Genomic DNA, 21,443 nt, shown 5'->3' with positions numbered 1-21,443 from the left:
GAATCATGAGAGGGAATGCAACGTGAATTGCTAGATGAGTGCCACATGGATAGTGAAAGCTTATTGGTAAATATTTTTAAGAAAATTTTGAATGAAATGCTCATTAATTCTCGAGATTGCTATTGTATAAAAATAATATGTGGCATCCTCTAAGGAAGTAATCGAAGGAATTGTATAAAGTAAATGGTTCGATTAACCATCATAAGTCACACCCTAAATTGTCATCACATGTGTCAAACTATGCTAGTTTAATTACATTTAATGCGATGTAGATCGTTGTGATATTGGGTCTCGTTCATGAAGTTATTTATGTAAGGGGTGCATGCCATTTATTGAATTTTCATATTTTCTTCGTCGCAACACAACCATGGGGATCAATCTTAAACTATTTGAATCCCTTTAATGAACTAATGACATTCAACATAATTAATAGTTTTTGCAATTGAAAATTTTGTATTTTAAACTTGTGGATATTCAACATCCGAAACCTGATTTTAGACATGATATGTCTCGAGAAAACATTATTCAATAATATATCAAAGAATGTGCACCTACAACACATTTAATTATAATATTTATTATTTATCAAGTAGTTCGCTAGTAGCAGTGGATGCTAGTTATAAGAGATGGACATAGCCAACTTTGATTAGGGCCATCACACCCTGTCTATCAATATAAATAGCAAAGCAAAGAAGATTCACTGCGAATCATGGTATTATGTGCAATAGTTTGTTTACTAGTTTCTTTGAGTAGAAAATGATATCAATTACGAACTTATTTAAGAGTAGGCCAAAAGCAAAACCACTACTTATGATGATGCTTTTGACAAATCTTCCATGTACAATATTCAATGAGAGAGCATATGATCACGAGGGTTTGTAGTGGTAGTATATTGGTTCATTTGTGATTATTTTATTATATGAAAACCTACAAGCACATCCTTTGAATATAGTTCTAAAACCACTGGATTTGGTATTAGGGTTTGTCTCACTCCTAACATATATAGCCCTCACTAGATTAAGTTTTTATCAAAAAGGCTTAGCTCATATGTTGTACAATATAGTGCATGCTTGATTCTCCATATTTTGTTACTAGATATGCAGTATTATTTATAAATATATTGAAAGCAACGTATTCTCAAACCTCACAACAAAATTCATGCACCCTCAACTCTCCACAGTCCAACACAAATAAACCTTCTTAAGGCTCAACTCATACGTCACATGATTTGTGCACACTTGACTCTCTGTAATTCAACATAAACCTTTAACATTGTCCACATTTATTGTTACTATTGTTATCTAGACGATCATTCATGAATGAAAGACCCTCAATGTCAATGACTAATGTGTGCGTAGTACCTACAACCATGAGTACATTAGGCAAGTACTTGAAATTAGCAATAATCATGAGCAAAATCCCTGGAAGGATGCAAAGGTGATGTTGGAGAAGATTCATAAACATTAAGAGCAATGACAAATGGACTAAGATTGAGATTGTCATTGTTAATATAAGCCATCAAGGGGAGATGACTAAGACCCAAAGAGTTACATTTCACATATTTTGACCATTTGGTAATATATATTTGATAGCATAAGTACTCTTGGTAGGAGAAGTAGTTTCTTGTTGATGATTTGTTACAATGAAATACTATTTATGAGAGGGCACAAGTCAATGTGGAAGCAACATTGGGAGCTGAAAACATTGTAGGTGTGTTGATGTTGAATTAGAGAGATGCAAAGAACAGAAAAGAAAGTTTCCACTAATTTAATAATAATAGTTATATTTATATATATACACACACGCGCGCACAAAAAAAAGAAGGTATTATTATAATTATTGTTAGTTCTTTTTGTATTAAGGTCATACAAATTCACATTGATAGAAGAGATAGATTAGATCAATAATCTTTCTTACATAACACCAATCCATTTGCCAATTCACTATCATTTACTATATAACCTTTTATAATAAAGATTAAATGTTTTACTAAAAGCTTAAAATTCTCTTATATTACCCTGTCATTATGCTCCACATGCATAAATGAAGCACCAGCTCACATATCACACACAATATAACATTGACATTATACATAACCTCCACTTCTATGATATTGCTAACATTATAATGTTTTCATGAAACAAACCCACATGTTCCCATATTGAATAAATAACCTTTAGCTATGTAGGTGCCTTTTGGAATAAAAGTTCCACTTAAGTGGACATCGAGACTTTTTGACACTTTTTTTTTTGTAAATCAACGGTTTTATATTAATTCATAAAATACATAGGATACATAAGGATCTGCATGCACAGAATAAGCCACAACCTTGACGAATGCTCAAAATGACTAAAAGCAACTAAAACTTCAACTACTGAACCCGGAGCTAACCACGAGGGCTGCTGGACAGTAGTGCCAACAGAACCGACAGAGGCCAAGAGTACCTCTACTGCTACTTGAAACCAGGAGTCTAGATGCCATGAACATAACATAACAAAATCAAAACAAGATAACAGGAACAAAGAAGCCATTATAGCTTCAGGGTAATATAGTCTTTACTGGGATGACTTGGGTCGGCCGTTGCAATGGTTTTCTCACTCTGCGGAATCCTCTAAATAATGGGCCTCTTCCCCTGACTGGTGTTGATTACCTCCTTCTCGGCTGCATTCCTCGCAATGGCTTCCTGTTGCATGGAGAGCCTGAGGATACTGATGAGTACACTAACTTTCCTCGAGAGGACTCCAATCTCTTGAGTCAAGGCGCTGAGATTGAATTGCAAGGCATCAAGCCTCACTAGATTCTCTGTTGAATTGAGAGAGACAACTTGTTTAACTTTTTTGAATTCGGCTGCCTGCATGCTGAGCGCCTTAGCCAGCATGGTTTTCATCCTCCACATTTCTGCCTGGGTTCGAACAAATTGAGTTGCTCTTGTGGTTGATGTGCCTGGATCAGAAATCCACTCCATTTCCTTCTCCAAATCTTGCTCGTTCATACGTTCTTCCTCCTCTATTACTACAGCTTCAAGCTCTGCTATTTTGCGCTTTTCTTTCTAGGTGGTTCGTGTCTCATAAGCCTCCCGGGCCTTCCTCAGATCCCGGTTAGCACAAACACTTTGACTTCCTTCATGCACCATTATGCTATTGCAGGTCGCGAAATCACTGGATAGTTTAGCAGCACTGCGAATGCTAAGAGGCGAGCCAAGAGAAGTCAATATGCTAATTTCCTAGTTGGAAGCTTTAGATATAGTTGCGAGCGTGAAGGTGTGGCAGATCTTCCACTCCGCCATTGGATAGGCGTTGTTCCTGCCATAATAACTACGATTACAAATTCCTAATTCATGTTCATGATGCGTATCCAGTGTCTTAACTCTGCCACGCTTAAGGCAATTGAAAGAATGCCAAGTGTCCTCCCCTGTGATTTGCTGTCGTCTCCTATCATATTTTTTGTCGCTCGATCTCCTCGTTTGCTACACTTTGTCCTTATTCATGATTTCACACTCTTCTTCATGTACTTCATGGTCCTTACGCCCGATGTTCCTCCGATTGTCCCTCTTCATTTGTTGTTAAGGCATGATCCAACGTACCTCAGCCACCCTCCTTCCTTTAACGAATGTCTTGTCTCGAGAGGAGTAAACACTTATCTCAAAGTTCTGTGCATGTGACATCATGCCAATAGGTGTCCAGGTAGGTGAAGTGGTGATCGATCCCATAGTTGGCCAGACAATCAGCCACCGCGTTTGCCTTTCTTCTCACAACTTGCAGAATGATATCGTCGAGACTTGAGAGATGCTTAGCCATGAGCTCTGTGACCTTGGCCAACCTCCAATGCTTAGTAACCTTACTCGATTTCACCCCCATTTTCATTTTCCTTGCTGCATTGATCGCCAAAAGGGAGTCTCCTTCCACCACTGTAGCTCCTGTGTCCAGGCGTATTAGAATTCATAATCCTTGCTCTAAGGCTGCAAACTCCATTTCATTGTTGGTTCCTTCACCCAATGATTGACTGAAAATATGTTGTATTTCTCCTTCTTGGTTCCGAAGGACCCCTCCTATACCTGCCGGACCAGGATTGCCACGAGAAGCCCCATCAAAGTTGAGTTTTTGAAAGCCTGTTGGTGGTGGCGACCAGACATTCATGGAGGGTCCTTGTTGTTGACGCGGTTCAGAGGAGACCATGATGGAACCTTTCTTAATACCAAATGCCTTCAGAATTTGCAGGTCAGTTACTGAGAAATCCTTATTCTGTTCTTCTTTCCCTCTGGTAAGAACCGTTTCCCTCATATTTTGCAAAATGGTGACTTTAATGGTTTCTGTGGTTTTAACTTCATTTTAAAACACCCTCTTGTTTCGTTCTTTCCATGTCGTCCACACTATAAATCCCAGGATGAATTTCCATAATGTGTTAACCAATTGGGATTTGGAAATGTTGCTTCGCCAATTCCTTATGCTTTCCTGTATTGAGTTTCTATCCCTATCCGTTCTCTTAAATATGGCTTCCATCCATTTCCATATGATTTCTGTCCATTTACAAGTATTGAGGAGGTGATTCATGGATTCCTCCTCAATTTCACACAGTGGGCATCATGAGGGGCCTATAAATCCTTTTTTTCAAAGGTTCTCCCAGGTAAGAGTTCTTCAGTGCATCAAGAGCCAGAGGAAGGTTTTAATCTTCGGCCAAAGATCTGCATCCCAAACTTTTCTATACCAATTAACTTTTTCTCTTTGTTCGTTTTCTTCAATATAGACTCTAGCTTCTTTGAGGGAGAAATTACCTCCCTCAAGCTTGCCCCAACGAAGTTGGTCTGCATCACGAGCAAACCTAATTCTCCTTTTTGCCATCTCTATCTTCAATGTTCCTATGATGTTTTCTTCCTCTTCCAGCTGCTCTGTATCATTGAATATCCACTGATTCCATGATTGATTATTATCATTAGGTTTCCAGTAGTGTTTCACTGTTGTCCTTCCTAACTCCTGGTGTCTTCTCTGAATGGTTTGGTAATTAGGACTTTCGAGCTTAGGTAATTGTTGCTAGGCGTCTTCCCAGAACAGGGCAGTCTGTCCATCACAGACTTCCTAGAAGCTCTGTTCTTGAATTGTGCTCCGATTAGTTCTTTCCAGATTCCAGATTGGAGATCCGTTTGGGGGTTCTTGCATCCTGATCAACTTCTGTTAGCTATAGTGATTAGCATACTTTGCTTTCCAGTGCTTGGCCCATGGTAAATTTGGTTCCTTTACCCATCTCCACCATAACTTGGCTCCGCATGCTCAATTAACGGTATAGGGGTCCTGAATATTTAACCCACCCAGGTTTTTGGGCTTGCAGATTTTATCCCACGCCATTAAAGACCACTTCTGTTTCACAGAGTTGCCTGACCAAAGAAAGGCTCTCTGAATGAATCAGATTTTATGAAGAACACCTTTAGGTGCCGGGAGGATGGAAAGCATGTAATGAGGAATGGCTTGGAGGACAGATTTGGTGAGGACTAGGCAGCCTGCAAAGTTGAGGGTTCTATGAGTCCAATGTTGACACCGTTTCTCCAGATTGGCCAACATCTTTTCCCAATGAATTTTTTGCCAGGGTTTATCAGTTAAGGGAATGCCTAGGTACCTTGAAGGAAGGTTACTCCTCTTGAAACCGAGGACCGTGGATAGGTTTTTTTGAACTGCGAGGTGCATATTAAAAAATAAAATGGAAGATTTAGCTAAATTCAAGTCCATACTTGAAGCTAGGCTGAAGCTATTGATAATGCTTTTGAAACCAAGAGCTTCTTTGACAGAGGGCGTACCATGCAGCATCATGTCATAGACAAACTGCTGATGAGTAGTTGCAGGGCTCGAGGGCAAGGGTTGGAGTCCCTGAATTATACCATCTGCTTTTGCTCTTCTTATAAGCCTGCTGAGACCTTCCATTAGTATCACAAACAAAAAGGGGGACAAGGGATCCCCTTGTCGCAAACCTCGAGAGGGAGTAAACTGGGCTGTGGGAGCTCCATTCACCAGAATGGAAAATCTAGTAGATTTAATCAAGGCCAGGATCCAAATGATCCATTGCTTCGCAAAGCCCAAGGCATCCAAAATAGCCTCCAAATATTGCCAGCTGACTTTATCATAAGCTTTTGATAGGTCCAACTACATCATCATGCCTGCTTTTTCTGAGTTTGGAGAGTGTAAATCATCTCTTGAGCTAGCAGAATGTTGTCCATAATCTGTCTACCTTCAACATAACCCGAATATTCTTTCGAAATGATACTTGGAAGAATAGGTTTAGTTTGTTAGCAATGACTTTAGATATGATCTTGTACAGGACATTGCATAAAGCGATTGGCCGAAACTTCGACGGAGTATTTGCTTCCTCCTCCTTTGGAATAAGGGTTATGAACGTGGAGTTGAGAGATTTTAGGATGGAAGAGGAGCGTCTGGAATCCTCCACCACTTCCCATACCTCTGTTTTGATTATTTCCCAACAAAATTTGTAAAAGTCGATGGTGAAGCCATTTGGTCTTGGTGCCTTGCCATTTGGCATATCTTTTACCGCTTCTTCCACTTCTTCCATGGTTATTGCTCGATTTAGAGCCTTGTTTTGATCCTCTAAGATGAGCTTGGGAATAGAAGTCACTAGGTCCCTAATAGCTTCCCCTCTTTTAATATTAGGTTCCCTTGCAATTTGGCTGAAGTGATTTATGAGAAGGCTCGAGATTTCCTGATGAGTTTGCACCGAGGTTCCCTGATCATCTTTTATTCTTAAAATTTTATTAGCACCTCTGTGATCAATAGTAGATCCGTGAAAATTTTTTGTATTCTTTTCTCCTTCCTTTAGCCATTGAATTCTAGACTTTTGCTTCCATAGGGTTTCCTCCTGTTGGCATCTTGTCTACCAGTCCTGCATGAGTTTTTGTTCTGTATTCATGGTTTCTTGATTAATATTTCCTTGAATCCATGCCTTGTGAATTTGTTCCAATTGCTCCTCCAGCTTCTTTTTTTCCTTGAAAATGTTCCCGAATACTTCTAGATTCCAGGATTTTAATCTGGTTTTGATATGTTTCAGCTTAGCTTGGAAAATGAACATTTTGGTTCCTCTTATACCTATTGGTTCACTCCACCATTGTTTTATTTTCGTTGTGAATTCAGGATGACTAAGCCAAAACTTCTCAAACCTGAATGGCTTATTCCTCGGTGTTCCTAGAATGGCCGCATTCACTATTATCAACCAGTGGTCCGAACTGCCACTTGGAAGTATGTCCGAGTCCACAGTGATCCCTTCCAGAAGAATGGTTTCTGTCACTAGGAACCTGTCCAGTCTAGAGGCGATTTGTCTGTCACCCCCTCTTTTGTTGTTCCATGTGAAAGCTCATCTCTTGGGGAAAATATCTACTAGCCTGGTTGATTTAATAAAGTCTTTGAACACTTCAGAATCCCTGTTAAGTGATCGGATACCTCCTTTTTTTTTCGTGAGCGAAGTGATCATATTAAAATCACCTCCGAAAATGGCTTTTGCTTGGGGATATCTCTGCTGCAAGTTAGAGAGAGCTCTTATCCATAGCAGTTTGGCCTCTAGTTTCTGAGGGCCATAGACATTTGTGCAGAGGTAGGTTGCTGGATTTCCTATCATTTGGACTTCTATAGATAAATGAGATCTGGCAGCTTCAGAGGATATAAGTTGGAGAACTTGAGGGTTCCAAAGGATGGTCAGGCCCCCTTCCCATCCAGCACTTGCTGTTTCTATGTAATCCATTTGTTTTCCCAATTTCTTACTGATGTTTTCCATTGTTTTGCTTGTGCATTTAGTTTCTTGCAAAAAAATTATGTCTCGCTGTTCCTTTTTGACTTTTTTCTTTAGTAAACGCTGCTTCTTGAGGCTATTTAGCCCTCTAGCATTCCATGAAAGTACTATCATAATTAACAAATTTAGGAGGTGAGTGTGAACGCCTCAAGGGCTTTCATCTTACCTGAGTTTAGGAGCATCTGACCAAGTTCTTGTAATGCTTCATTGTTTGTCCTTCTTCCTCTTTTTTTCCGGTGCTTTGAGTTGGTTGTAGTTTGATGTAGTCCTTGAGCTCTTACCCCTAGCCCTTTTGCTGTACCCAAGCTCCTTTTTTGCAAGTCCAGTTCTGCTTGTTGTCTGGCTATGAATAAGTTGTTGATTCTTTTCACCTCCTCTTCCGATATGTGATCCATACCTTTCTTCTTCCAATTTTCTACCATGTTTGGTAGATCCATACCTTCTTGTTCAAGAATGTCACTTAGTTCCATATCCTCTAGCCCAATTTCGCTATTCATCATCTCAGAGTCTTCTTCTAGGCCTTCTGTTTGTCCCTGAGCCTGTGGGATATCGATGGATGGAATGGAAATGGGTTCTTTTGTTCCTGGTGCGGTGGTGGTCTGGCTTTCCTTCAGTGTCTCGCGCTTTGGATTGTTGTCCTCTGACTCTGTCTCTGACTCCAATACCTCAAAAGCATTGCTTGTGTTTCTGAAGGAGGTGTTTGCTTTAGTTTGTCTTCTTTTGTTTGCTCTCTATCTAGCATTAGGTCGGACAAAGGCCTCCTTGTTCTTATCTCCTCTATTATCCTTGGGTTTCTCTATCGTTCTGTTCAAAGGACATTATCTGATTAAATGTCCATGTTCGTGACATTTCCTACAGCGGAAAGGGATCTGCTCATAGTCTATAGCTTGAAAATACACCTCATCTCTGTATTCCAGCCATAGACCTTCATGAAGAGCTCCCGAAACATCCATCTCGACACAAATCCTTACACAGGAGGTGTATCTTTTTTGTAATGTTGCCTCTGAGGCTTTGATGAAGGTGCCTAACTTGTTACCTATTTGTTCAAGTGCTGCATGTCCCCAGTAGTCAATCGGTAGAGAGAACAAGCGTATCCATACCGGTACCTATTTGAAGGTTTCCTGTTCTGGTGCGAAGTTGGGTTTCCAAGGTGTCATGTAAAGACCTGCTGAGGCAAAGAAATACGGACCCCCATCGAAGATACGATCCTTGTCATCCAGATTATTAAAAACCACTGTGAAAAAAACTTTGGCTCCTAAATGGAGTCTTACATCCCCTCTAGGTTTCCATTGCTGCTTTATCCACAAGCACAAGGCTCGTTCTGTTGGACAAAAACCCATGAACTTGCAGATCACTGCATGTTCTGCCATGTGGTCGCGGTACGCCTGTAGTTCTGGGTCAGAGATTATTACCCGTAGGGTTTCAGTTGCTATGGGTTTACATGGTCCTTGGGTAGCTTTCTTTTTGTTCTCCGTCGTTGTTTCTTTCTGTTCTGCCTTGTCAGGGTTTAGATCCTCCTTGTCTCCTGATCTTTCATTCTCAGGCCCGTTTTTCTGTGCTCGTTCATCCTCAGGGAGAGGGTTCTCCTTGTCTCTGTTCTCAGTACTGTTACTGCCAATAATTTCCTTTTGTTTTGGGGTGTTTTTGCCCTCACTTTTTAGCTTTCCTTTGTTTGTCGGTTCCTCCTTTCCTGACTTCTCAGACCCTGATATCTGCACTTCGTCCAGTGCAGCTTTCTCCTTGTGCATCATTGCCTGTTTGTAAGATGGGGTCCCGCTGGACCCCGCGTTTCTTGTCTGTTGGGTCAGAACCTGTCCTCTTCTACGAGCTCTGCCGCTCTGGCACTATCCTCCTCCAGCGTTGTTACTAAGACTACAACTTATGTAAGTTTTCTAACTTTTTGACACTTATTAAGTCATAAGTTATTAATATATTTAACTTAATCGGAGCATAGACTCCGGGGCTGTCTCTCTGCTGCAGATCAGCAACAAGGCCACGCCATTTTCACTGGCTCGAACCCCAGCTTTGATGCTTCCAGGCCCCAGGCCGCCGTTGGGTCACAAATCGCTCCGACCGCGAACGGATTGAAGAGATCTGGGCAAAGATCATGGGGTCTTCACTCATCGGCAGGTACTCAAGATCTCCTTGCCATGATCACTGGGGTTGTAGATCTAGAAGAGCATGCTATCCTCTTATCGGAGAGCTCCCGGAAAACATGGCCCCGTCCCCTGCTTCCACGGCGCGACGGAGCAGCCCCCTTTCGACTGCTGAAGCAGTGGACAAGGAAAATCGTGCGGCTCCCTTAGCCTATCCTCGGACCAGCGCGTCCAGAAAAGAAGGGAAGACACTAATCAGATGCATGCCGCCCCTGCACACTAGACCAAGGCCGGATTCGAAACTCTATCAAGGCATCTGCCTTCCCGCTCCTCAGATCGGTTGGGGAAAAGGGCCTTCAGATTCATCCGCAGCTTTCCAGATTCAAATCAGGCTTCTTTCAGGAAAAACTATGCTTCAATGGGTTTGCCAGGCGGATCTAGTGCGGAATCTCAAGCATGCATTGGACATCAAATTGGGAATCCCTTCGGCAGACCAACGGCTTCTCTACCAAGGTAAACATCTTGAGGATCTCTTTCCTATTTCTTCTTACGGCATTGAGAAAGATGCATCTATTATCCTTTCCCTTCGTCTTAGAGGAGGAGCTGGGGGGGAGCCTTCCTCAGCAAAGGTTTTTTCGTACAAAGATGCAGTCCATGGCAAGCAGACTGAAAAGACAGAGCCACCAATACAGACTTCACCCAAGCCCTTTTTGGTTGACAAAGTGGAGGAGATCCCATCAGTTGAAATCTCCTACCCTGATCTTGAAGACGAAACCCAGAAATTTGATGAAAGAGCCATCATCTGCAGATTCAATGGGCTCTGGCCGTGCTCACAGGATCTTTATGACTGGATCAAAGACAACTGGACGGATCGTTGTAAGGTTTATTTCTGTGCAAAAGGATATTTCATAGTGCTGTTCGATGACCTAGAGCATTGCTACAATGCCCTAGACGAAGGCCCTTGGTTCATGGGTTCAGCTGGTCTCTTCCTAACTCCATGGTTTCCCGACTTTGATCCAGCTTCAGCAGTCATCACCAAGGCTCCGGTATGGATCAGGCTTCCAAATCTCCCAGTTCACCTGTGGCGTACAGAAGTATACAGGCAAATAGGCAATGCCCTGGGTAGCTTTTGGAAGGGAGACTACCAGAGAGAGAGGCAGGGTCTCTATACATACGCCAGAGTTTGTGTGGAGCTTGATTTAAGTAAGGGATTGCCAGAGTACATCAATCTCAAGATCAAGGACGCTATCTGGACCCAGTTTTTAGAGTACGAGAACACTGCCTTCAGATGCCGTCATTGTCACCAAACAGGGCACCTACATATCTCTTGCCCATCGCTGTCAGCAAGAGCAAAAAAGGGCCTCTTTGTTAATACTAAGCCCAAGCGTTGGGCTCCCTGCCCACCTTCGCCAACCGGAAGCTCCAGCCCCCCTAGTATGGAAAAGGTTCCAAGTATGGAAAAGGAGGAAAAAAAGTCAGAACCAGATCAGATGCCGTAGACGATGGATCCGCCCACGAACAATATGGAGCACACCCATGTCTCAGCAAATTCCCAGAAACGTCCCCATGAGACTTCCTCCTCTGATTCAGAGAAGGAGTCCCCAATGATAGAGAACTCCAGTCTCCAAGTTGTTCTTGCCCATCCTCCTCATGAGGGCTGGACAAAAGTTAACAAAAAGAAAGGGAAAAAACATTGTGGTGTAATCACTGTCCCGCTGGGGTAACAGCCTGACAGTTAGTTTTTGCTATCGAATCTTCAGGTGTAGCAGAGTTTGTTTCTTCCTTCCGAGACCGAGGTTGATGAATATATCATTTCCGGTCTGTCGGACTTTTGTCTTTCCTGTAGCTCTGTGATTGTATCTCTCTTCCGGGACCGAGGTTGATGTATCTATCATTTCCGGTCTGACAGTCTTTTGCCTTTCCTGTTTGTACCATATTGATTTCTCTTAATAGATTTAGTCTTTACCGAGAAAAAAAAAAATATACTCTTAAATTATAATGATACCTAATGAATAGGATTCCTTACCCAACCAAAATTACTTCAATAAATCACCACTTCATATAACCAAAAAAAAAACTTTATAATAAGTTGAAATTCAAATTTTATTTTTATCCTTTTTCTTTTCGTGGTAGTTCTCCCCCATTTTCCGTAATGTTAGGAAGATAACTCAAACTTTCAACCGAAATAACCCCAACAACTCCACCGAATTTGAACCAATAACCTAGCTTGGCAAACTGGTTCAATTTATTTATCTAACCTTTTGCCTTGAAAAGTTAAAATTTCATTTTCATTATCCGCAATGGTGGAACTTTCTGTAAAATCTATAATATTCCACGCTCGCATGGGCTTTCGTTAATATCTTCGACAACGTAAATGTTGTTCCTTCCATTATCAGCACACATTCTCGATTCTCACCTTGAAAAGTGAGCAACGGAATACCTTTTCCCTTTGTCACGACTTAGGGTTTCGGAGGTCCCAAACCTTGAAACAATTCATCTTATTTCTGAAGTTCGCATGCCCCTTCACAAATTTACAGGTTCGAACTCCTCTACATCTTCCCGGAATATAAAATATTTCCCGGGTATTATGTGTGTTCTTAATTCGCTATTTTGATGGAGGATTCCGACATTTTAACAGTGGTTTTGTGCCCAGCCGCGTAGCGATGACAAATGCTTCAATCCACCTTCTTGCAACTGTGGTCAATCGGCTGGGTATTCGTTGATAGTTGCATTTATTGTATTGGGTGCATTCCATCGATTTCGACATTTGTATAAATGATTTTTTTTTCTTGCGAGGCACAATTGACATGCTTGCAAATAATTGTGTGCTGTTCAGGTTAGGGTTAGGGTTAGGGCAGAGGAGGTGCTTTCGGTGAAGATTGATCGATCCTCTTTAACGGAAAGGGTAGCTCGTCATAATGCAGGCCGCTGCGAAGCGGGCCGCCCAGCTTCGCCCTCTCTCGGCTGGTAATGGTTTTGTGGGACTGCGGTATGCTTTACCTGTTCAGGGAGCTTCATCTGGTAAGTTTTTTTTTTTTGGTTGCTTTAAAAGGGGAACTCTTAGGCTGCATGAATCTTGTAAATTCGCCAATTGCATGATCCATTTCTGAAGTTTTAAATCCAAGGTTAATTTATGCTTTTGTATTGAATGGATAATGTTTTTCTCAAGAATACAAGTTCGACCATTCACGGTGTGCGTCATCGCTGACTGATAATGGGCATCTTATTCGCACAGGAATCGGAGGGAGATCATCTGTCAGGTTTTCCTCTAAGCCCACTAGATGGTATCCATAGATGGTCTATGAAGGCTAAACATCAATTCAATATATGCTGATGGTCAAACAGTGAAAACTAAACATGGAAATGGCAGTTGGATTTCCTTTGTAATAAAAGCGATTTCCATAATCGGTGAGATGTTGAAGTAGATACCCTAACTAATGATCATCTGTGATTCATTGTGTCAGCGGTATCATTGCAACCGTCTTTGGAGCCACGGGCTTCCTCGGTCGATATATTGTGCATCAACTTGGTATATCGCATCATTTGTTGTAGTGTCAATAATGTCTCTGTTTGTACACAGTTTGTGCTTTTTTCGCAGTATGGCTTTAGGCATTGTTGCTCACTGTTTTTATCAATGTGCAGCTAAGACGGGTTCTCAAGTTCTGGTTCCCTTTAGAGGTTTGGAGGATTCACCCAGGCATTTGAAACTTATGGGCTATCTAGGACAAGTAAGTGGTATAATTCTTTTGTTATTTGAATGTTTGTGCCACGAGTCACTCTATAGCCTAGTATAGGGAAGATGTTCTATAATACTTGCATTAAAAAATAAAAAATAGTAATAACAAAAAAAATCTTTCAATAACAAAATATTTCAATTTTAACCTTAATTTCATATCAACTTTACATAGAGAGATAAAATAAAAGTAATTCTTACATTAATAAATTGAAAAATAGTAATAACAAAAAAAACTTTCAAATTTCACCTTAATTTTATATCAACTTTATATAGAGATATAAAATAAAAGTAATACTTACATTAATAAATTGAAAAATAGTAATAACAAAAAAAAGCTTTCAATGTTGGCCATAAAGAGAATACTTCAATTTCCATCTGAATTTTACAAGAGATAAAGTAATTAAAAGTTAAAAAAATGTCTAATTTGATTTCTACTTTTTATTACGAGGGAGATGTGTAATTCATTCAATATTTAACATAGACTTGAGATGTGACCTCCAAACATAATATTGATATTATAGTCTAGTATGGCGGAGAAATGTAATTTATTTTGCGTTCACTTGACATGTGGTGTTATATATATATTAGCCATAAATAAAATATTTCAATACCCATATTAAGTAACATTATAGGTGCTTTGTAATTCAAGATATGAGGGAGATTTGTAATTCCTTAAATGCTTAATATGGAGTTGACATGTAGCATTTAAAAAAAAAAACTAATAACAAAAATAATTCAATGTATGTGTGTTTAGAGAGATTCTATCCCATTTATAGATGTTTTTTCCTACTTCCCAGTATGATAGGACATGTACTTGAAAATATGTTAATAACAAAAAAACATTTTAATGTGGACAATGTGGGTCATAAATAAAATATTTCAATGGCCATGTTGAGTAAAATCTCTCTCTCTCTCTCTCTCTCTCTCTATATATATATATATATATATATAGTTAAAATTTCTATTTCAAATTTTGAAGAGAAACATCAAAGCAATTTGATGTCTATCCTTATTTACAACTTGGGAAACTAGACCAATGATTGAACTGCCATTTTTGTAGCACTCACACAGGTTTTTAAAGTCCAGTAAAATAACCACAAAACCATTCTAAAAGCCTAGGTAGTCCAATCTAGAATCTAGTCTAAAAAACAAAATTGAATATAAACAACTGAAGAAACTAGACTGATAAGAACTCATCATTCGAACTTGAAATATGTTAATAGAAAAAAACATTTTAATGTGGACAATGTGGGTCATAAGTAAAATATTTCAATGACCTTGTTGAGTAAAATCACTCTCTCTCTCTCTCTCTCTCTCTCTCTCTCTCTATATATATATATATATATATATATATATATATATCGTAAGCTAAAAACTCTCTTTCAAATTTGGAAGAGAAACATTAAAGCAATTTGATGTCTATCCTTGTTTACCACTTGGGAAACTAGACCAATGATTGAACTTTAATTTTTGTAGCACTTACACAAGTTTTTAAAGTCCAGTAAAACAACCACAAAACCATTCTAAAAGCCTAGGCAGCTCGATATAGAATCTAGTCTAAAAAACAAAATTGAATATAGACAACTGAAGAAACTAGATTGATAAGAACTCATCATTTGAACTTGGAAGAATCTTAAGCGTCCATAGCTATCGACCCTTTTTCGCTATTGGGAGAGTATCTAGGGGTCCAGGGAATGCCAAAGTGAAATTTAACATGCCCCAATCTGTTGTTCAAGTTCTTAACTGTAAGTTGTAGCTCATACAACATAAGACAAATTTCCTTCTTGGTCTCATTTCATTCAAGTAGGACTCAACCAAGTGTTGAAAAATTAAGGAGGGTACCAAGGAAGTGTTTCCTACCGTCTTTTTTGGTCTTTAGGCTTAAGAAGACACTTTAATAACTTTTATGGTGGACTTGAGGTATTATAATTAAGTCATGAGGGGAAAATGTACTTTTAATGTTTTATGTACTTTATTATTAAAGTGACTTGTGTTATAAAATCACTTTATGAGGAAAAAGTACGTTAACACTTTTTAAAATTAAAGTGACTTTATGTTTTAAGTTCACTTTATGAGAGAAAAATGATTGAGGAGAAAAGACATTATAAAGTACTAGGAACTCATTAAAAAATGGGGCCAATGTATGAGAGGTCCAAATCTTGAGAATTAATCTTAGACCTCCAATATAAGATCTCAAGATTAAATCACAACCATCCTTCCTAGGGTTTTCCCCCAAGCAAACAAAAGGAGAAAGGAGACCATAATTTGCTCATTCGATCTCATGAGAAGATTGAGAGAAGAAAGAGCAACTTGAGAAAGGAGGAAGGGTTTTGTGTGAAGAAATCGTACAACAAAGAGAACAAGAGAGCAAGGGTTCGAATCTCAAAACGCTAAGTCTAAGCTTTGGAGTAGGAAGCTGGAATCTCTAAGGAGCAACCAGATAACTTTCAACAATTAGGTCGTATCTCATTTTGGAGGAGAGGCAACATACTGGAAACATATTTCTCACCCTACAGTTAGCTGTATAAGGCTGAGAATCTTGGGCCTAATCTGCGCAAATTTTGGGCAACTTGTGTATCCTACAACAAAATTTTTGGGAGTCTTTTCTGAGCTATTTTGGGTAGAGAAGTTTGCAACAAGAGTGCCATTCCCAGTGGAGAAACTTGTCAAATTTTTGAAGTGTTTGTTGTTCCTTCAATTTAATTCCTTGTTCTTGTTTTTTTGATGGAGTAAAGGACTATGAGAAAGATTATATCAACCCAAAAAACTCAATCTTAAAATAACCCTCTGTGAAGAAATTCTAAGGGATGAGATAAGTTGGACTTTCTCTTGAAATTTTGTTGTAAATTTTTTCCTTCAAGAAGCAAATAATAACCTCCTTCCAAATATGGTTTTCCCCAAGAGGTTGTGGGGTTTTTCCAGGGTCAATTTGACCAAAAATAAGAGTGTCAAATTGTGTATGTGCTTGCTAGTATTTCTCTAGTTTCAGTTGTGCAAAAATATTAGTAAAAGCACTCTTTAAATGTTCTAAATGAATGCATAAATGTTTATTTCAGTATGCCAAAACATGTGGGTTAGGCTTCATAACTTGCAAAATTTGTAAACTGGGTAAGGGTGCAAATCATTAAATTTTTCTATATGGTATCAAAGCCAAAGAGGGGTCAGACTAGAGATTTTTGTGACAATTGATACAAGAATAGCAAGCATTAAACCCCTCTGCTAATAGTGAATAGGACTAATAAAACCTTTCCAGAAACCCAAAGGCTTTAGCAGTTAATAGGGAGGAAGGTTATTAGTTCACATATTTGCTCCATTTGTTGGTTGGGAAGGTCATGGCAACAATGTTGAGTGTAGAGGACAAATTGTCAGGGCTGATAATTTTGGCCCTTGGAAGGAGAGAATGGCGCTTTTGTTTGAGGAGTTGGAGGTATGGGACATTGTGGAGAATCCTGTATAACCTCCTGCAAATCTTGTTCAATTGAATGAGTTCAACAAGAAGAATGTAAAAGCAAAGAGGATCATCCTTGACACCATCAAAGATCATCTATTCCCTCATGTGACAGTAATGAAGTTTTCCTGCGAGATGTGGGAGTCTCTTGTCACATTGCACTAGAGTTCTAATGTGAACAGGAAGATGGTGTTAAGGCAAAAGCTAAGAACCACGAAGATGACCAAGACCAACAATGTAATCTCAAACCTCACTAGGATCTTGTAGGTGAAGGATGAGTTGGTTGCCGTGGGAGAGGTTATCACAGAGGACCAGTTGGTTAGGATTTCTTTAGATGGGTTCACTGAGAAATGGGATGGATTAATACATGGCATTTGTGCCAGAGAGCACTTTCTAGACTGGAGGAGGATGTGGGACAATTTCATCCAGGAGTGCCAAGGCGGGTAGTAAGAGTGGTGGGGGAGCAGAGGAGAATGTTGACGTTGCAGCGAAGGGCAAGAAGAAGGCCAAGAAGGGGTATTCTAGTGGAGAGAAGCAGGAGAAAGGGAAGCAAAAGGCAAGGGAGAAGGACATGAGCAAAGTGAAATGCTTTGCTTGTGTGAAGATGGGGACATGAGCAAAGTGAAATGCTTTGCTTGTGGGAAGATGGGTCACTATGCTGTTCAATGTCCCAACAAGAATAATAAGAAGCAGGGAGTTGCAACTTCAGCAAAGGTGGACAAGTTTATCTCCAGATTTGACACTGAGTTTGCCTTGGTGATGAGTACCCAAGAGACATTACATGAGGGGGTAGGATCTTTGATCGTGCCCTTTAGTTAAGAAATTAAGTTAAATAAATTTATACAATAAATTATTACATAACATTGCCTTCCTCTCGAAAGAATGCTTTGTCCTAAAAGCATAGGTAACGAAGGATGTTGCTGATGGAATGCTTCAGTCTCCCAAGAAGCTTCTTCTGGTAGGTCCTTCCACTTAATCAGGTGCTCTTTGATTACTCGTGATCGCAACTTCTTTTCCCTGACGATGATGACTCCTAGTTCTAAAATGATCTTCCCGTCGTCATCTAATGCCATAAGTGTTGTTTGTGCTGCTTGGTGTTTTCCAAGTGCCTTTTTAAGGCAAGATACATGGAAGACATTGTGAACACGACTTTTATCAAGAAGGCTTAAACTATATGCTACTTGGCTGATCTTTTTGATAATCTGATAAGGTCCATAGAACTTTGATGCCAATTTGTTTTTTCCCTTTTGTTTCAAGGACAATTGCTTGTAAGGTTGAAGTTTAACAAATACCCATTCTCCAACTTCAAATTCCCTTTCTATTCTGTTTTGGTCAGCTTGCCACTTCATAAGATTTATTGCAATATTTAGATTTACCTTTATTGCTTGGAAGACTTTTTGGGTTTCTTCTAATTGATCTTTAACTATTGGAAGTTTTGTTTCGATAATGGCAAGATCCTTCCATTTAGGAGGTTCATAATCGTAAAGAGCTTGAAATTGGGTCATTTTCGCTGAAGTGTGTGGTAAGTGGAATTGGTACCACAATTCGGCGAGATGTAACCATTGAGCCCACTTATTTTGTTTGTCTGTTGCATAACAACATAGGTAGGATTCTAAACATTTATTGACAACTTCTGTATGACTGTCTATTTGAGGATGGTATGCTGAGCTCATGTTGAGGTAGGTTCTTATATATTTGAAATTTCTTCCAGAAATTGACTTTGAATTTGGTCTCGACTCTCTATCACTAACAATGACTTTGGGAAACACGTGTAGTTTGTAGACATTCTTGCAAATCATCTCAACGATTGTTTTGTTTAGTCTGATTTCTTCATTCGTATGAAGTGTGTGTGCATACTTGGTGAGTTTGTCGAGTACTACGAGAATTTTGTCTTTTGCCATCAGACATGGGTAGCCCTTCAATAAAATCCATTGATATGTCTTCCCACTTTTGGTTTGGAATATTTAGGGGATGGAGCAGATTAGGCGTCATAATGTCCTCATTCTTATTTCTCTGGCATTGATCACACTGCTACATATCTTTGAATTTCATTATTCATTCCTTTCCAGAAAAATGATTGGCGTGCATTATAGTAGGTTTTAAAGAAACCTACATGTCCCGCTGACAGTGAAGCTTGGGACTCCTTGAGAACTTTGGATTTAAATTTGGTATTTTTGGACTTAGGTGAAGTCTTCCCTTGTACCATAAAATATTGTTTATCCATTCAAAATTTGAATTTTGAGGAGGGTTATTGACTATAGCACTTATTTTTGGATCTTTTGCATACTCACTTCGTATTTCATTAAGCCATTCTCGAACTACAACCGGAATTACAAGAAATGATGATTCTTCGTCTTTCTTGGACAGAGCATCTACGTTGTCTTTCCCTTTCTTATTTAATATATCCATGTCGAAGGCGACAATTTTTTGATCCATTTTTGTTGTTCTGTAGAGAGTGTTTTCTGTTGGAGGAGGCGCTGAAGACTATTATGGTTTGTTCGTATTAAGGACTTACTTCCCAAAAGATATTTCCTCCACTTAGTTAATGCATACATAATGACGATGATTTACTTGTTGTATTTAGACTTGAGACATTCTCGCTTATTGAGCTTCCTGCTTTTGAACGCAATTGGATGATCATCCTGCATCAATACTGCTCCTATTCCAAAACTTGAAGTGTTGCATTCAATTACAGAAGGCTTTGAAAATTCTGGAGTTTCTAGTACAAGTGCATTGGACATAATTTCCTTTAAGTCTTCAAAACACTTTTTTGCCTTATCATCCCATTGAAAAGAGTTCTTTTTCAAAAGGTTTGTTAAGGGTGCAGATACATGAGCATAGTTTCGAATAAACCTTCGATAATATCTTGTCAACCCCAAGAATCCTCTTAATTTGGAGACGTTAACTGGTCCGGGCCATTCTTTTATAACTTTGATCTTATTAGGATATGATTTTACTCCTTCCTTGGATCTTATGTGTCCAAGGTACTCTACCTCTTCATTTACAAAGGTGCACTTGGATATCTTTGCATAAAATTGATGTTCTTCTAATATAGTGAGAACTTGTTCCATATGTTGTAGATGCTCCTTCCATGTTTTACTATAAATTAGAATGTCATCAAAGAATACTAACACAAACTTCCTTAGATATGGATGGAATATCTCATTCATGGTAGCCTAAAAGGTTGTTGGAGCATTAGTTAATCTGAAAGGAATTACCTTAAATTCATAATGACCTTCATGCGTTCAAAAGGCAGTCTTTGCTATGTCCTCTAGCCTTATTCTGATTTGGTAGTGTCTCGATCTCAAGTCCAATTTTGAAGACAATTTTTTGTGATGATTCCACACTTTAAAAGATCTTGGACTAATCTTTCGATTTAAATTTTTTGATGTGGATACCTATACGGCTTGATGTTGACAGGGTTTGACCTTGATTTAACTTCGATTAGGTGCTCAATTTCTCTTTCAGGGGGCATCTTCATTGGAAGATCTTGGAACACCTTTTTGTGTTTTTGAATCAGTTCTTAAACTTCAAGTGGTTCTTTGCTAACCAATTTCGAAGCCAACATTTTCATTTGATAATACTGCGCTACATAAGTTGGTGCTCCTTTTTGGATCAGCTTCATCATATGATAGGATGATACAATTTGATTTTGAGGATGTTGAAAACCATATAAGTTGTATTTCTGCCCCTCCCATTTGAGCTTTATAAACTGATTTTGATAGTTGGCAGAGTAAGTGCCTAGGGTTTGTAGCCATTGGATACCTAGGACAACATCCACTCGTCTTAGTGGTACAATGTAGAATGGAGATTCTTGATTGTAGCCCTGAATTTGCAATTTGACCTTACGACATTTCCCTACTTTTTCGATTTTCTTTCCATCAACCACCATCACTTTCATATCAGGCATTGGATATGTGAAGATGTTGAGCCTTTTTGCCATATTTGAGTCCAAAAAATTATGGGTGCTGCTGACATATATTAGAACCATTACATTGCTCTTTTTGATATGTCCTTTTCACTTTAATGTCTGGGGCTTAGATATCCCTGTCATGGCCGATAATGACACTTGCAGAATATTCTCGTTATCCGATTCTAGAGAAAATTGTGGAGAATATTCAACTTCTTCTATCTCTGATTCTTCACTATCAGAATCATTGGTTGCTTCGCATGTATACAGGTTCTTGGTCTCTTTTCCTTTAACACATGTTTAGAATCCCATTTTTCACCACAATGTTTGAACTTGCCCTTTTTCATTCTTTGCATTTCCAAATTGTGGGTGTTGTCGACATATATTAGAACCATTACATTGCTTTTTTTGATATGTCCTTTTCACTTTAATGTCTGGGGCTGAGATATACCTGTCATAGCTGATAATGACACT

The 21,443-nt window shown here is 39.2% G+C and overlaps 1 protein-coding gene across 1 annotated transcript in view; it reads left to right on the top strand.

Annotated features, from left to right (window-relative positions):
• Positions 1-12,420: 12,420 nt before the first annotated feature.
• Positions 12,421-21,443, top strand: part of LOC149217111 (adrenodoxin-like protein 2, mitochondrial) — a 50,620-nt gene continuing 41,597 nt past the window's right edge. Inside the window, exons 1-5 of the mRNA XM_089390136.1 lie at positions 12,421-12,587; positions 12,712-12,896; positions 13,111-13,135; positions 13,340-13,404; positions 13,518-13,603. Of these exons, the coding sequence (XP_089246262.1) occupies positions 12,794-12,896; positions 13,111-13,135; positions 13,340-13,404; positions 13,518-13,603 (279 nt within the window). The 5' untranslated portion in view covers positions 12,421-12,587; positions 12,712-12,793. The remainder of the gene's footprint in view (positions 12,588-12,711; positions 12,897-13,110; positions 13,136-13,339; positions 13,405-13,517; positions 13,604-21,443) is intronic.

This window comes from Pinus tabuliformis, chromosome 1_1, assembly GCF_031772625.1.
Source record: "Pinus tabuliformis cultivar Carrire ecotype Pingquan chromosome 1_1, CPIR1, whole genome shotgun sequence".
In the NCBI taxonomy this organism is placed as follows: Eukaryota; Viridiplantae; Streptophyta; class Pinopsida; order Pinales; family Pinaceae; genus Pinus; species Pinus tabuliformis.
The sequence above is the reverse complement of the archived record's forward strand: the minus strand, read 5'-3'. Positions and strand labels throughout refer to the sequence as shown.